Source organism: Gadus chalcogrammus, chromosome 21, assembly GCF_026213295.1.
Source record: "Gadus chalcogrammus isolate NIFS_2021 chromosome 21, NIFS_Gcha_1.0, whole genome shotgun sequence".
Lineage (NCBI taxonomy): Eukaryota > Metazoa > Chordata > Actinopteri > Gadiformes > Gadidae > Gadus > Gadus chalcogrammus.
In genome coordinates, this window is record NC_079432.1 from 3,944,021 (window position 1) to 3,962,297 (window position 18,277).

Below are 18,277 nucleotides of genomic sequence, written 5' to 3' on the forward strand. Positions count from 1 at the left end.
CTCTATACTCCTGAACCGCCCAGGTACGCTCAACATGGCGCACTGTCAGGTTAATGATTACCTTCCTTACCTTAATAATTGAGCGAACCTTTTCGTAGTAAACGCTGTGTAAGGCTAGCATTATTGTACTGTAATGAATGTATTGTAATTGTACAAACCATAGGCCTACTTAATAACTTATATGGTATTCTGAGATGGCATGGGCCTTGTGATGTAGTTGTTCTAACGTTCGGATGTATATAGTACAACTGGTACCCTCAACATGGCGGCCTTTGAGCTTAATTATTTTCTACTTGGCAAGAGAGTGTTGTGAAAATATACGTTTTTATCCCCACATAAACGGTCCATATCTTTATTAATAATTGAGAGATCCCTTTATAGTGAACGCTGTGTAAGGCGAACGTTGTTCTAACTGGACACATTTTACTTGTATTGTGTTCTGAGATCGATGACATCGGCCTTGTTACAAGCACAGTTCTTCGCACGTTAGTTGATATGAATAACAGTTGCAGTGTCACCCAACCTGTCAAAATAATGTAGTACTTAGTATCAGACAGCAGAGGTCGCTGCTGTCTGACGTGGGCCTGATGTAGGCCAGGGTCAAACCCGGTTAAAGGGTAGCAAACAATTAACTCACTCACTCACTCACTCACTCACTCACTCACTCACTCACTCACTCACTCACTCACTCACTCCCCTAGCTGACAAACGAATCACAGAGACAAACAAACAGACACAATGAATACAGAGAGAGAGAGAGAGAGAGAGAGAGAGAGAGAGAGAGAGAGAGAGAGAGAGAGAGAGAGAGAGAGAGAGAGAGAGAGAGATAAACCTGTAAAGAAGTATCAAAACCATGCTACATACTAGAGCAGGGGTCTCAAACTCAACTTACCTGGGGGCCGCTGTAGGTAGAGTCTGGGTCAGGCTGGGCCCCATCAAGTATTCCACAAAAAAAAGTAGCACAACTGACCCAATCTAAGTTAATGATCGGGATATAATGAGATCACGTTGGCTACGTAATCGCTGACAATAGGGGACATTTCATAGTGGTTGGTGGAAACCGGGACATTTTAGCGTTCTTTGGCTTTTGTCGGGACTCAAAATTGGGACACCTGTTAACCCTATCACAAGTGATAAAAAAGCGTGGCAAGCAACTCAGCAAAAATGTTCGTTTGACAACAACGTGCGGGCCGCACTAACACTAAACTTTGATGTCAAGTAAGGGGCCACAAAATATCCTCCCACGGGCCTCAATTGGCCCCCGGGCTGCGAGTTTGAGACCCCTGTACTAGAGAGACCAATACGACTTATAAAAAAACACTGATGCACTTGCTTCTCCCTTCCCCCCGTCTCCCCCAGCTGGGCATTTGGTTTCTGTGCCTGTCAGGGTTCGCAGGCCGCTGCCCATGGCGACAGCTGTGGAGAGGGTCATGTCTGGGGCAGGAGCGGGCAGGAACATGCCCATCCCACCCAGCAGGGGACCGTCGTCAGGGGCAAGAATCTCCGACAGGTGCGGCCCTTCCACTGTGGTCCGCTGATGTTATCTCCATGCAGACTTGAGGAGACTCGTGATGGCGCGTTTCTTTGTCGGTTTTCTTACAATAGCAGATGTTTATTTGTTAATCACTTGTCAAAATGAAATATGCTCAATTTGTCATGACAAGAGAACATGTATTGGATTAGTGTTGACTGACTTTTACAAAGGTCTTTTACAAAGGTCAAAAAAGTTACTGAGACATTAAGTCGTTACATGTGGGAAGCCAAATGTTAACAATCGTTCTGGCTTAGGAAAAAGACATCTTGAAATTATGAACACTTTTCCAGATGTATTCCTCGTTTCCTCGATTTGTTCAGTTATGTGGAATGCTCTAAGTGTCCACTAGGGGGATTCATACCTAAATTATGCGACTCAAGCTTTGATCAGCGCGTTGATTTTTATGGAAACAACTGCTACAACTACCTCTACCTCTACCTTTTTCATTTTTTTTCTCCACCCATGCAACTTGTCTGACGTTTATGATGTGGTATTCTTGAAAAAGACGCTGTCAGCTAAATCGTCTGACGACTTTAAACATAAAATAAGTGCTATATTTAGCTGTTTCTGTTTTCTGAGGATGGGTGAGGTGTTATTGAAAGACTCCTTGGAAGACTCCCTCGTCCGTTTGACCGCCCCCACCCTAATGACCACTGCCCACACCCTGAGTCCCCCCCTCAAATCTCTTTGGGTTGTGTGTGTGTGAGCGTGGGGGTGGGAGGTGTGTGTGTGTGTGTGTGTGTGTTGGGGGGGGGGGGGGGGGGGGGGGGGGTTAAATGGGTAGACATGGAATGCTTTCTTGTCTGACACGGTTCCCCCTCGCTCCTTGAAACCGGATGGCTCCCCATCCTTCTGCATTTCTCACGTCAGGGGAAAACACATACGATGAGTGTGTGGACTTAAAGCGTGTTTTCCAGCGGCTTTGTCGGACACCAGTTCGCTCAACTCAGTGAAGTCGGACAGCCTTCCCTCAGTCTTCCTTTTAAAGGAATGCCAGACATATTTATCTTTCCCTCGGCGACCGTTGACCAGGCTGAAACCTAATTAGCCCTTTCCACATCATCATGACATCATGGTCTGACGACACTTCTGGTTAATGGTTAGTACGAGGTGCCCGCCCCGTCCCACTGCGTTATTGGCTCACTCTGACCTGTGGAATGAACACCTGTAAGACAAAGAGCTGACGGGGGCAGCAGCACACACACCAGGGGTGGGGTGTGTGTGTGTGTGTGTGTGTGTGTGTGTGTGTGTGTGTGTGTGTGTGTGTGTGTGTGTGTGTGTGTGTGTGTGTGTGTGTGTGTGTGTGTGTGTGTGTGTGTGTGTGTGTGTGTGTGTGTGTGTGTGTGTGTGTGTTTCTGTGTGTGTTGAGGGAATATTAGTTTTATGGCATCTTTTATGTCGTCTTCCAAACAAGGGTGTGTTGGTTGGGTTGTGTGTGTGTGTGTGTGTGTGTGTGTGTGTCTAAGAATCTATGCTTGCATTTGGCACTAAACTCGGAGAGTGGGAGAGATGGTGTGTGCGTGCACTTAGCGGCACTAAAGAGGGAGGGATTAGTGAATGTTGGCCTATCTCAGCATGTATGCGTGTACTGCACACAGTTTGAGTTTGTGTGCATGTATGCGTGTGTGTGTGTGTGTGTGTGTGTGTGTGTGTGTGTGTGTGTGTGTGTGTGTGTGTGTGTGTGTGTGTGTGTGTGTGTGTGTGTGTGTGTGTGTGTGTGTGCATGTACGTGTGTGTGTGTTTGTGTGTACGTGAGTGCATTTGTGTGTCTTATGGTGTGTGTGTGTGTGTGTGTGTCTGCATATCAACGTCAAGACACTTCTTTGCATTTGGCAGTTCTAGGCAAGGTGCACTTCTAATCCCATCCCAGCACTGCAGGAGCCTGTGGTGTTCACCAAGGTGTGAAGTGACCAAGGCAGGAAGGCACTGCCCTGCATTACAATAGAGGCGTGAATCCCTCCCCCCCACACACACACGCACACGCACACACAAACAAACAAACACACACACACGCACAAACGCCCGCGCATAGACGAACACACACACACGCACAAACGCGCACGCACGCACGCGCACAGACACACACACACACACACACAAACAGGCACAAACTCGCACACACAGACAGACACACCACACACCACACGCCACACACATGAACGTGAACATACGCGCACACACACACATGCTCGCACACACACACACATACACACACATATTTTACGGCTTGGCAAACACTTCCAAATGCGTGGGGGTTTGGCCCCCTGCATTTCCTTGGAAATACCTTTTAAACAGGGGCTGGCTGTGTGTTGTTTGAAGTAATGTGTAATTAAGTCCCTTTTCAAGAAGGGACAAAGGTCAGGCCGGAGCCTTTTGGAAGAGTGCGGTGGTAAAACAGCAGGCCACTAAATACAGGTTGGGCTAGCTGATGCCAGCGGTTGGATAAGGGCTCCTGAAAAGATAACACAACTCTGAAAGGGTTCTTTGCATTTTGACACTGCCTTGTGAAAGTTGCTGATAGGGGGATAATATAATTTATTTTTTTGTTTGACTGTTAAGTATTTGAGTAAAATGGTTTCAGTTGAAGAGGAAGGCGTAGGTTTGAGTTTCAGTAAAGAAATAAATATATCTGAATTTGTACATTACTCATGTTAAGTCTTTATCTTGGAGCACTATATCGGTCTGGCTGATCAAACCATCCTAACAGTCTCTTCCGGCTACACTCAAAACATCCGTTACCAAATCATTTGTTGAAACGACTTCCATGTACCGATTCTACTGAAGAGCCTTCAGCGGTTAACGGTTTGTTTTTTGGCATTGTTGTGCATCAGTCAGAACGGAGTTTGTTGACAACATAACGGTGAATTGCAAGACAACTTACTGATCACAAATACAAAAGTGCTATTTTTTGTTATTGTTGGAATTCTTGGCAGGCAGACACACTTAATGCACTGTGGCAGAATCAGAACAAGGACCTTACTTTTTCAAATTATAATGACAAAAGATTTTAGTCAGCCAGAATAGATGATCACTATGGTTTGATCACCAAGTTTGGTATTGTCCTACAAGCCTGTCTCACTCTTTACTCTCACTCAGTCTCTTGCGGATTAACTTCTCATATGGAGATTGTTAGCAGTATAAATGGGATTCTGTGTGTGTGTGTGAGAGCCAAACAGTTAGTTAAGTACTGCTCAATTTCAGCAATTATAGGAAGCATGTTTACTTTGAAATAGGAGATGTCTCTTGTACCCCCTGAAATTGTATGTTCCCTAACGATATGTTGATCCGTGTTAATGGTTTGATCATTCACATCATTTGATTCCTAATGATAATTTGACTTGAAATGTGGAATCAAATAAACTAAAATTCAATTTTAAATTTTAAATTTAGATGTTTGATTTAACTGAATAAAAGATTCAATAAATACAGGGTTATAAAACTAACTTTTATCATTCATAGCCGACACTCAGGCCTAACCAAACAGGAATTTCCCCTAGTAAAGTCTAAATCTGGCTGTGTCAAACAAGCTTTGCATGCCAAGACAGATTGTGTGGCAAACGCATGAAAACCTTTTTGCTGTACTTGCTGTGCATAGTGAAATTGGGCAGAGCTATGTTAATACAATCTAGCCCAGCCTGGCTCCGGCCTTCGCACTGCTTTAGTTTTGCCTGTGTGGCTTTGCTCGCTGGCTTTCTCCACCTTTGTTGACTTCTCATCCTGTGCGGCTTTGTTGTGTTTCTGCTGTGTTGTTATTCAAGCTCCCCACTGTAAAGATCGCTTGTTGTCATTCTATACCTTATGTGCCGCTTCTGCTTTACCTCCTCTGTCTGTAGGATTCTTCGTCTGCCTTGTGTCTCACCGTCTCCTCCTGTTCACAACTTTGCACTTTTGTAAACTTTTAGTAAAGCTCTGTTAACCTGAGAATAATACCCGTGCCGTGGGTTGCATCCCTTGTCTCACCATGTTATATGGAGTGTGTCTGTGTGTGTGTGTGTGCGTGTGTGCGTGCGCGCGTGTCTTTGTGTATGTCGCACATGCGTGTGTGTGCGCGCGCAAGCTGTTGTGTGCGTGGCCGTGTGCGTGAGTGTGCGTGAGTCTGCGCGTGCGTGCATTCATTGCACTTGTTTAACGAGTGATATGCAATCCCGGAGAGCTGACCAGAGTCATACCTCTACGCCTCAGTCTGACCACAGCATTCAGGACATGGGCATCTGGGGAGGCCACGGAGGGCAAGCATTTGTGGAACGCTAGGATACGTACGTATTCAGGGCAGCGATGGCATGGCCGGCATGCTGCTCTGGACTTTAAGGAGGCTTCAGCTGCTAAGGGCCTTAGGGGCCCCTTGGTGATATACACACGCAGGCCAAGGTCAACATGGAGAGTGGCCTTGCAAGACCAGGCCCATGGTGAAGAGTTGCCTTTGGCCTCTATTTAAAAGGATTATGTGACTGACTGTGTGTGTGTGTGTGTGTGTGTGTGTGTGTGTGTGTGTGTGTGTGTGTGTGTGTGTGTGTGTGTGTGTGTGTGTGTGTGTGTGTGTGTGTGTGTGTGTGTGTGTGTGTGTGTGTGTGAGATCATTTGTGTGTGTGTGTGTTTTTGAGAGAGATAATTTGTGCCGGTGTGTGTGTGAGGCTTGTGTGTGTGTGTATATGCATGAGAGAGATCGTGTGTGTGTGTGTGTGTGTGTGTGTGTGTGTGTGTGTGTGTGTGTGTGTGTGTGTGTGTGTGTGTGTGTGTGTGTGTGTGTGTGTGTGTGTGTGTGTGTGTGCGTGTGTCTATGTGCGTGTAAGGGAGTACGTGTCTGTGTTTATTTGTGTGCAAAGGTGTGTCTGTGTGACTGTGAGAGAGAGTTGTTTGTTGCCTGTCTGCTTGTTTCTGTGTCTGTGTGTGTCTCTGGGAAAAAAATGTTTCGCCGCCGTTTGTCTGAATCCCATTTCCAATCAATCAAAGAAACTTTATTTACAAAGGGCTTTGTTTGCACAACAGCAGTACATTCTGTTGTGCACATGGACAAACAAAAACAACACGGCATTCTAATCATTCCGGTAAAGCGGAAACCATCAGGACACTGAACCCATTTTAAGGTAGCGGCATAGTTCCTCTTCACTGAACAATAACAAACTAACTAGTTTCATAACACCAGTGTCTCGTCTCTTTTATATGCAAATCTCGAGCAAACTTAATTCAGACGAACAGCGTCTTCTACATCATGCCATGCGACCGGGCTGCGTTTGTTCTGCTGAACATCTGTAGTCGTCGAAGATCCCTCCCTGTCGGCTGACGGAATTTTTCTGTATGCAAATCATTTCACCTGTCAGTGAGCTCATGCCTGGCAGAACTTATTATTACAATTAAGCTACCCGCGGAGCCCCTCAAGACCAGAAAAACTGTTCCCATCAAATATTCAACATGGTCTTCGGTTAGTTTACATAGGTTACATAGGACGTGTGCAAGGAGGCAGTATACATTTTAATTAGAGGTGCATTTTAATGACGTCATTAAATACAATAGAGGGTGGAACCTGTGCGGTTATGTAAACCATAAACAGGAGTAATGACACGACAGGGATTGCTTTTAATTCGAGGCGTACAAGTCGATGTTTCGCGGAACGGTCAGCAACACCGCTTTGAATGCACCAGAGAAAAAATACACAAACAAACTCAGTCTCTCGCATGTTTTGGCTTCGTTGGAACAGAGCACCCTCCCACAAACACACAAACACGCACACACATACGCACACACACACACACGCACACGCACACGCACACGCACACGGACACACGGACATCGAACCACAAAGAGAACAGGAGGGGGAGGGGCCAACAGGAGGATGATGTCATCTCTGTAGCCTCAGACAGCTAAGCCGGGGTTTGAGATAATGGTGACATTTCAGGGTAGGTGATGTCATTCTTCTAGCCCCCACCCCTCCTGTTTTTTCCCTCCCCCCCTCCCCTCTCCTCACCTCACCTCTCTTCCCTCCTCTTCTCTCTCCTCCCAGCTCCCTTACCCCTCCTCTGTCCTCCCCTCCTCTCCTCCCCTCCCCTCCTCTCCTCCCTCCCCCATACCCTCTCTCCCTCCTCTCCTCTACTCCCTTTCTCTTCTCCTTCCCCTCCTCCCCCCTCCTCTCCTACCTTCTCTCTAATTCCCCCCTCCTCCCCTCTCTCCTCTTCTCTCTCTCATCCCCCCTCCCCTCTCCCTCCTCTCCTCCCCCTCCTCTCTGCTCTCCCCTCATCTCCCCCCCCCCCTCCTTGCCCCCTCCTCTCCTCTCTCCCCTCCCCCCCCCCCCTCTGCTCCCCAACAGACCCCCCTCCCCCCCTCGCCCAGCACAGGTGGCCAGCCGTCCTCTCTGAATCAGAGAGCAGGAGAATTAGCAGGTGAATGGACGTGCAGGCAGGAGGAGCGGGTTCTAAGCTGTGGCGGACGAGTGTCTGTGGGCATGGTCGGATTGGAGAGAGAGAGAGAGAGAGAGAGAGAGAGAGAGAGAGACACAAAGACAGAGCGGCAGATAGAGAGAGAGGGGGGGGGGCGGTGATAACAGGAGAGAAGGTGAGAGGAGGGGGGGGAATGAGAGAGGCAGAGAGAGAGAGAGGGGCAAATAGAGGGAGAGGGGGCATATAGCAGGAGAGAGAGGAGGGGGAAGTGAGAGAGGCAGAGAGAGAGAGAGGGGCAAATAGAGAGAGTGGGGCATATAGCAGAAAAGAGGAGGGGGACTGAGAGAGGCAGAGAACGATAAACAGAGAACAGAGGTAGAGAGAATGTGAGTGGGGGAGATAGCAGGTGTGAGAGAGAGAGAGAGAGAGAGAGAGAGAAGGAAGGGTGGGAGGGAGCGAGGCAGAGAGCGGGAGAGCGAGCGAGTGGAGGGTGTATGTTTTGCTCTTTTGTTGGGGTGTTTGTGCACGTGTTTGGTATAGCAAGTCAGATAGCGAGCCCCGTGTCCAGAAAGAGCCGCGCCGCCGTATTAGAGAAGTGCAACATGTGCGCTGTGCATGTTTGCCTTTCTATGTTTTCCAATGGCTTTTGTTGTGATTGTGTGTGTGTGTGTGCTTGCGCACCCTGCGCGTGCGTGTGAATATTGATGGGAAGTCTGCCCAGCATCCCTACTTCCCGCTGAGCCCATGAGCAGGGGAGGGGGGGGGGGACATATACTATATCATGCACATTGTTATAACACAGTTGTTATACTTTCATTAGGTTATTCACATCAGAGGTTTTAGGAAGGGCATTACTTTCCCATTAAATTGCATGACATAATCTCCTGGTTGCGATATCATTTCGTACCTAACTATCTCTACACTGTTGCATTCATGATAAAAAACGGGTTTGTTTTGCAGCAGTATATCTTGGGTAGGCAGCCTCCCTACTCCACCACGACCCCAGGATTAAGGTTTATTTTGGGAGGTGTAAGCTAGTTGAGCAGCAGCCGTGTGCGATGGATCCCACCAGCTATCAGAAGCACGCCGCCGCCGCCGCCGCCGCCGCCGCCGCCGCCGCCGCGGGATGTACAGCACTTCTGCTGAGATGCTTCTCATCCCCGAGAGCTGCACCGCATTAGCGTCTCAACTCTGCTGCGCTAACCTGCCTCCAGCTCACACACACACAAGCACAAGCACACACATACATAAGCACACACGCAGAGACATACGCACACACACGCCTGCACGCACACACACGCAAACACACACACATGCGCAACACACGTACACATACACACGCACATGCACACATGCACGCACACACATGCACATACATACACATACACACACACACAAGCACACACATGCGGACGCAAGCACACGCACGCACGCATAGCCCGTCGAGAGGGCTCAAAGCAGCATGAGAGAGCAGTAAACAAGTTCCCACCCCCACCCACACCGCTCTGCTCACCCCATACACACACACACACACACACACACACACACACACACACACACACACACACACACACACACACACACACACACACACACACAGTGGAGCTGTATCTGGGCAAAAAGCATGTTCTGAAACCATAAGCAAGCTCGTCATGTGATCAACGCACACACTCACAAAAGTGTGTGATACATACACTTGTGTCACGGGGCACAGAGAGCTCAGCCATTAGGAAGTGGAGGCAGCGAGGGAAGATAAGAACAGATGTTGCGCCTTCAGGAAACCACGCCGGGCTCAGAAAAACTTGTCCGACCTTTCAAACGATCGGCAGCCAAACATACTCAAGCCTTGGGTGTTCTTTTAGGGTCTTGAGTGTCTTAAGAGGGCTGCATCCTAGGTGCATCGTGGGTTATTGGTCTTAATGCTGAACTGAAAGGTCTTCACAATCACCTGACAGTTGGTGTATGTCCTAACCACATGGACCACAACATGGACTTTCAGAACCGTAACTCCATTTTGAAGTACTTATAAAGATGTGTGTGTGTGTGTGTTCGTGTGTGTGTGTGTGCGTGTGCGTGTGCGTGTGTGTGCGTGTGTGTGAATGCTCATTAGAATCAGGAGGGGTCTGAGCGGGGAAGGTTGGTCCGATCAAGTCAGACCGTTTATTTATTGAAATCCCCTTCATGATGTTTTGAGGATGTATTCAATTTGTGCGCTCAACCGCCACCACATCAGAAGATAGAGTCGTCATAATTAGTATTTAAAATGGCGGAGGACGGCTTAGGACATGCCAGCAATATACATACGCGCCCCGCAGCTTAAATTACATACATGCTCCATTGAAGGAATGCATTAAGAACACAAAAGATCCCCCGGAGTGAAGGAAAATTGCCTATTCCTAATATTGACAGGAACCATTAACGCGACAACGATAATGTTTCCCCCGTGGAGGGACTCCACGCGATGTGTTTCATCCTTGTATCAAAGATTCATTAAGCTGCAAAAACGCATACCATGAATCGAGTAAGCACCGGCATGAAGAACATCACCCCCCCTCCCCAGGCCCCACGTGTCCGTCCGTCCATGACCTCTGGGGACTGCAGTTTCAGCGAGCAGCACAAAGTGATGTTGATGAGCCCTTTCCGCGGCCGAGTGCCTGGCTTGACGTGAGTAGCGGGCGGGCCTGTGCGTTGGTGGCTAACTGCGTCGCGCCATCTATTATTAAAACGCCCGATGGACTCTGCTCTTAAGTTACTGCTAGCACGGGGGATGGGTTCACGTTCTCTGTCGTCCCTCCTCGGTAAAGACATCGGGTTCCTAGTCACCGCGGTACAGACGAGCCAATGGGCGTGGGGCAGGGTGGGATCATAGGTCGGGCCTACGATAGGTACTGGCTTTGATGCCGACGTGTCCGCGGACCGCAGGCTATAGCCTGTAGGCATCCGGGATCCAAGACGGCCTCATAAGAAAGTTAGGGAGCCTCTGGTGCATCTGACTTTACTGCCAGTCGCTTTGGGGATGAAAGCTGAACGACTCAATAATAAATATCTAGTAAACACTAGCTGCAGTCAGCCGGGTTTTGGCATGTGAAGGGGACTTGTTATTATCCAGATCAACAAGCAGGTGTGTGTGTGGTTGTTGTTGTTTTTTTCATTGCACTTAAATTACACCCTGTATTCCCCCCGCGCGGTAAATGTACAGTCTGTCAGATGTACTGGCAGATGGCTTCCTGGAACCAGGAGCGCTCATCTGTGATAGGCTGATAATCATGAGGGAAGGGGTCCCAGCACCGACACCTCCCCCCCCCCCACCCGGGGGACTGCATGCTGTCACCCTGACGGACTCATTAGGAGACAACGTCTACGTCTGTGGCAGGATCGGATCCTCGCCACACATATCAGCCCCGAGCTGTCTTTAAACACTCCTCTCTCTCTCCATCTCTACCTCTCTCTACCTCTCTCTCTCTCTCTCTCTCTCTCTCTCTCTCTCTCTCTCTCTCTCTCTCTCTCTCTCTCTCTCTGTCTCTCTCAGGTGGTAAATTCCCTCATTAAGTTGTGGAGGGAGATGTCTTGCAAATCAGGCTGCACGCCAGGTTGAATTAACACCTCCCCCCCTCACTAAATTATCAGTTTTCCACTCTCTTAATGTTGTGTTGTCTGCCACCCAACTCTTATAACCCCCCCCCCCCCCCCCCCCCCCTACCTACAAGTTAGCGAAGTTCGGGATAAAAAACGTAAGTGTAATAAACACGCATTGCCGGTAAGACAGTTAAATCCTCCCATTAATAATGAATCTGTGAAGTCCTTCATCGGTCTCTTTGGTTACCTCGGAAATCAATTAAACAGTAAAAGCACCTGGAGCCAAATATCACGCCTTAATACGCTCAACTGCCGTTCTCCGAGTCGGTGAACTTAATGACCGCCGCGGCCGCTTTCGCCCGGCCCGTGTTGTTAACTGCCTGACCTTCCTGTACAGGAGTCTCCATGGCCCCCCTCCCCCGCTCTCCCCCTCACCCTCACCCTCACCCTTCCCTCTCTCCCTCCCCCATCATCTGACAGGAATGCCCTGACTGACCGGTTTGGCTGCTTGTATATCTGGGCACATTGTTAGTGATGCATCCAGATGGTCACAGGTCCTCCACCCCAACCCCCCCCATTGCTGCTTGCTTTTCACCCCCCCCCCCCCCCCCCCCCCCCCCCCGCATTAAACACGGCGTTTCGCACATGACTGATGTTTATGAACTGCAGGTGGCCACAGGGGTCAGGGAAGTCCCTAAAGGGGCCGGTCTGGGGGGGGGGGGGGAGGGAGGGAGGGAGGGAGGGAGGGAGAGAGGGATGACATCACTTAATCCTGATGTGTGTCAGCAGCAGATGCAAGGAAGCCAAGTGCTAGAATGTGTGTGTGTGTGTGTGTGTGTGTGTGTGTGTGTGTGTGTGTGTGTGTGTGTGTGTGTGTTTTGGTTGGTTTGAACAGAATGCTGGAGTGCAACTGGGGAATTTTTATGCAGCAATCATGTATAAAAATGGAAGAACGGATGCCCTTTTGAAACCATGGATGGTTGAAATGTCTTTTGTTATGTAAGTGTAACTTCGGCCCCAGGTAACAATACCAAATATAATGGAATATAATGTGTGTGTGTGTGTGTGTGTGTGTGTGTGTGTGTGTGTGTGTGTGTGTGTGTGTGTGTGTGTGTGTGTGTGTGTGTGTGTGTGTGTGTGTGTGTGTGTGTGCGCATGAACCAATGCTGAAGGAAAAGGCCTGCCACTTTCAGAAACATTGTTGCGTCTATTTCATTAACATTCTAGTGGTTTTTTTTTCAAAATAAAAGTCCTCTGCCTCGTTCATGTATTTTTTATTGGGGCGACAGATGACCGAGTTAAAGAGAGCAAGGGAGACATACCCCTGCGTTACTCTAAGTGTGTGTGTGTGTGTGTGTGTGTGTGTGTGTGTGTGTGTGTGTGTGTGTGTGTGTGTGTGTGTGTGTGTGTGTGTGTGTGTGTGTGTGTGTGTGTGTGTGCGATTGCATGTGTGTGACTGCAATAAAGAGCAAGCCTTTGTGTGGGAGGCGACGTTGATGTCATCGTTGGCATGCTTGCGCCCTCAGAAGTCCTGTCCACCCACGTTAAGCCGGCAAAGGTTTTCACAGCTATTCCTGTCCTCGGACAGGCCTGCTTGGTTGACCCAAAAAAATCAAATTCCTGTGGGCATTCAGAGGAAGAAGAAATAACATTGGTGTGGAAAACCACCAACAGAGGACATTTTAGAGAGACCGTTGGATACTTCTGCGCTCTGCCGCAGAGGTTAATTTCCATGCACTTAGGTCAGAGGTACTGCTGGAAAGATAAACAACACTGAAGTAAGTTTCGCCCCGTCTTTGGGAGGGATAAGGTTTGGGGAAATGACACTATAAGGTTACGATAAGAAGAGAGTTTGACTTGGTGTTGGTGAACAGCAGGGCATTGTTCCTGCCAGACAGAAGCAGGTATCGGGACTCACCATCCCGGAAGGGGATTAGCAGTCCTTTCACCGGCCAGCTGTTGACTCACAGTGGTCGGGTCTCTACTTATCTGAATATATGTGTTCTGTTAGCGTTATATCAGTGGAAATAATTTTTGTAATTCTTTAAAAAAAAAAAAAAGTGTATTTACATTTAGATTACATTTAGGGCATTTAGCAGAGGCTTTTATCCAAAGCGACTTACAAGAAGTACATTTGTCAGAAGAAAGAGAAACAACAATATATCATGAAGGATGTTGATAGAAACAATTGCTTAGCACTAACAATTGCTAAGTTAACCCTTGCCCTGTTTGTTGCGACGTCAACAATCAACAGTGAATATGTGTTTACTGTCCACGTTAACAACCGCTCTCCCCTCCTAATGCTCACTCTAATGTCGCCCTCGGGTTTCCCCGTGTGTGATGCATGGTTGGAAGAGGCTCAGGGTTTATGATCTCATCCCCTCCCGTGGAGGAAGGTCACCCAAACAAGGTCAAAGGTCACCTAATCCTGCGTATTAACACCGTATGTCGATAATTACGACGAGGGCCCAGGGACACAGAAGCTCATTGAATGTCTGCTTCTCATGACCCCCCCCCCCCCCCCATTTATGTTTTATTGCGCTTTATTGAACATCGGGGGTCCACTTTGGAAAGGTGTTCAACGCTTTGAAGTACTAGCTGCCTCCGGGATGATTTATCTCTTGTAAAATAAAATAAACTCGAGGCAAGAAAGCTCTCATACCATTTTACTATAATCCAATAATCCACCTACACATGTCTTCTGACTTGGATTAGTTTAGGGGCATTCAAGTTGACCAATGTGAGCTCAAAAAATAAACATAAAAAAGAAAAATAACATTTTGTCTTCTGTCACAGCAAACCTACTATGCCCTCACGGTATCGATCCAGAGATGAATCTAGGTCATTCCGCTAGTCAATAAAAACTATTTTCACTGCCATTACTTTGTAGTGCTTACAGCACAGTGTTTTACAGCGTCTGTTTCACGCACAGTTATAGGTTGTTAACATGACATTTTTATGCCAACGCCACAGTTGCAGAAACAACCGTTTGAAGCACACGCAGAGAGAGGTACGTTTTCATGGAGGAAGTGTGCCCATGGTTTCTACGTAGGCATGCAAATGAAATGTGTATTTCTAGGAAAGGAGATATGTGTATTTCAGGCACGTCCGCTGATACACTGAAATTACAAATTAGTTCAAGTTTGATTCCATCTGGGTGATATGGTTTTACTTTTGATTGCCAGTGTTGTGTATAAGGCCGTGTTTGTGAGCTTTTTCGAGTGGCTGAATGAAATAACATCCCAAAACAATACATGAATATACCTACTGCATCTCAGTACTAAAGAAATATGCTTAGGCTCCTAATTTTTTATGTACAGTGTCATCCAGTAGTGCACTGGATTCACTCCCTCTTTCGACTTATCTTGATCTTGATGTACAAGCCAGTGTTAAATATGTGTGTGCATGTGATTGTGTGTGTGTGTGTGTGTGTGTTTGTGTGTGTGTGTGTGTGCATGTAGGTGTGCGTGCGAGCTTATGTGTGTGTGTGTGTGTGTGTGTGTGTGTGTGTGTGTGTGTGTGTGTGTGTGTGTGTCTGTGTGTGTTGTGTGTGCCTGAGTGTGAGCATGCACGTGTGTGTAGTGTGTGGGCGCTTGTGTGTGTCAACAGACACGATTCTTCTCTCTCCTGACGTGACAAAGAGAGAGGGACTGCGATGCAAAGCGAGCCCTGGAACTTTTTTTTAGTACGGTTGGAACCAAGCAAATCCAAAGGGGAGCTGTCTGCACGCATGGAGACAGATAAGCACACATGGCCACCGGCAAGGGCTTTGATCAAGAGCAGTGATCCTGGGAACAATCAGATGTAGGAGCCACTGCCGAAACATTCAAAGCGTTGCTGGAGTGCCAGTTTCTAAAAGAAGAACAAAAACCTGCTCCTCGTATCAAATTCCTGGCGTGCGGGATCATTCAAACTTTATTTTTTCCGCTTTCCACCGCAATGCTCTAACTGTGTATAGCAACGGTCCAACGTAAAAAAATAGCTAGCGCACACTCAGGAAATGACCTCACCTCAGCCACCTCCCCCTCGACTCACTTCCTGTGCCGAGTCACACAATCAAAGATGACATCATCGCGCGCGTGTGTGTGTGTGTGTGTGTGTGTCTGCGCACCCACTTGTATGATTGAGTGTGTGTGTGTGTGTGTGCGTTTGCACAGCTTAAGTTCCCCGGTGGCTGTACGGCATCCACGTCAGAATGGTGAACGGCTAAGTGTATATTATCATGTAACATGTACAGGCCCGCAGCGGTAGTCTATGCTTGCTGAGGCTTTCACCCACTGCTTCCGATGCTCTTCTAATGTCCTTCTTCTCCCCAGTTTCACTTTCCATTCTGCCGTTTCCTTCCAAACAGTCTCTTTCAACCACTGAGTCCCCCGAGGGAAACACGGTGCACAAGACGCAGCCATCAAGATCTTCCTTCACCAAAGGGTTTCATTTAAAGATTCTGGACCGGATTATTCACCCGGCCCTTACTGTTCCACGGGTGCTGAAGGTCTCGGATGCCTTCGCCCCGCTCTGAGGATAGAGAAACACCCCCAAAACGTCAGCTCTGAGGATAAAGAAGTACCCCAAAACGTCAGCTCTGAGGATAGAGAAACACCCCCAAAACGTCAGCTCTAACATCAGCACTTCCATGTCTCCCCTTCCAAGTCGGTTACAGCCTCGTTTTAATGGCCTGTCACTCCTGAGACAGAGGGTCTGAGGGGGTGAGGGAAAGCGGCTGGGAACAATGGGACAGCACCACTCTAACCAGCTGGGCTTCAGGAAAACCAGCATGGCAGATCATCTCCTCTGCCTTCCACGTTCCACCTTCAACTTGGCAGCGACACATTTGCCTCGGAGAACCCCCTTGCATTCAAATGCAGGCTGTCAGCTGCAGCCTGCAGTCAACTGTGTGTGTGACCAAGTGTGTCTATCTATGTGCGTTTGTCTGTTAATGTGTATGTGTGTATTGTGTGTGTGTGTGTGTGTGTGTGTGTGTGTGTGCGTGTGCGTGTGTGCAAGTGCCAGTGGAAGTGTGTCTGTGTTGTTTGATCTCCAGGAGAAACTGCTCCTAGGCAAAAGAGTCGTCGACAGCGTGCCGCCAGTAGGCGGGCGGTCTACCTGCTATGTTGTTTTATTAATCGGGGCGGAGAGAATTCATCTCTCACAATTAAAACTGCTCCGCCGAGGAAACACGCTTTTAAATATTTAATGCCGTCGCTGGAAAGAGAAGCCGCATCACGAATGAGGAATTCTGCCCGTTAATAATGTCGTGTTTTTTTTTATGCAGGGAACACTGGCCTGTTCCCTTTGTGTTTTTTCATGACAAGATCCCTCTGTATGGTTTCTCTCTCTCGTTATCTACGCAAATGACTCCGTCAATGGCGATGTGTCTGCGGGGGGGGGGGGGGGGGGGGGGGGGCTTTCCCTGTTGGTTTTTAGTGCCGTGTTTACCGCGGGCTACACCCAGGCCTCCCATACAGGCTGAAGGGCCCATTAGCCCAATTCCGTTTCGATAGTATTGAAGATACAAGTGTGTAGATTTGTTTAATGGTTTGAACGATGGTAAACGGTTGAAAAAGGAAGGAGTTACGATGTCTAGAAGTAGGTGTATCAGAATGGGCGCGCCCCCCCTGGGGGGCGCGCCCATTCCCACAGTTTGAAAACCACTGCTATATACATATGTGTTTAAAGGTAGGGTATATGTACCTGTGCCGGTATGCTATATACATATGTGTTTAAAGGTAGGGTATGTGTACCTGTGCCGGTATGCTATATACATATGTGTTTAAAGGTAGTGTATGTGTACCTGTGCCGGTATGCTATACACATGCGTGTTTAAGGGATGCCAACCAATGTTTAAAGGTAGGTTAAGTGTACCTGTGCAGGTGTGCGATGAGGAAGCGGAGCGTCTTGTAGTGGGCGGGGGGCAGCTGGCGGAGCAGGTCCCGGATCTTAAAGATGACTCGGTTGAGCTGGACGCTGGGCCCTCTCTTCTCGGCGGTCTGGGCGGCGGCTCGGACCGCCTCCGCCTCCTCCACCAGCACCCGCTGGCACTCCTTGGCAAGGCCGATGAAGTCGTTGTAGTGTCGGTAGAGGATGAGGGGCTCTGGGAGCTTCCGGGGGGAGAAAGGGGATCATTGTATGGTCAGCTTTCGGCGACCTGTGTTGCACCTCGATTTCAGTGGTTTTGGGATTTTTGTAGTTTACTTCCGATTGCACAGCTATGGCTCTCATAGTGACAATGGCCTGAGCACAGCAGCCATTGCCTTGAAACATATCTGACTAGAACATAAGACAGAAGGCTGCCGGTGGGTCTGGGAGGTTTTCGCGGCCCACCTGTCTCAGGTAGAGTTTGAGGACGTTGCTGATGTCGTGGGGTGAGAGGTCCGACAGCTCCACCAGCTCCTTGCCGTTCTCAAACGCCTGGCAGAGCTTCTCCACGCGAGACTTGGCCCCGTTCACACGGTAGATACCCTGTATCAGCACCAGTAAGGTCAATGTTTAATGTTTAGTAAAGTACAGGAACAAAACCAAACTTAGGTCGTGTTTAGTAGTGCAATGTAATTATAAAAGTGTCATCCCCAGAAAGCCATATGAATCAAAAAATGGGCAATTACAGTGCTATCCTTTCAGTTTAATTGTATCATTTGGCATCTCTTAAAAGATGGAATTCTTGACTATGTCTTGTGTGAAGCAAACGATTGGATGAATCAAGTAACCAACCGCTTAAACTGTTTTCAATTGCAATGTGTAACATTCATTATACAAAATGCATGCTGCATTTTTTAGCCTCTGTGGTTTATAATTGCTT

The 18,277-nt window shown here is 48.2% G+C and overlaps 1 protein-coding gene across 1 annotated transcript in view; it reads left to right on the forward strand.

Moving 5' to 3' along the window:
- Window positions 1–33: 33 nt before the first annotated feature.
- The window catches only part of bmf2 (BCL2 modifying factor 2), a 44,629-nt gene continuing 26,385 nt past the window's right edge, over window positions 34–18,277 (forward strand). The window contains exons 1-2 of the mRNA XM_056581869.1: window positions 34–49; window positions 1,360–1,510. Coding sequence (XP_056437844.1) covers window positions 35–49; window positions 1,360–1,510 — 166 coding nt within the window. The 5' untranslated portion in view covers window position 34. The remainder of the gene's footprint in view (window positions 50–1,359; window positions 1,511–18,277) is intronic.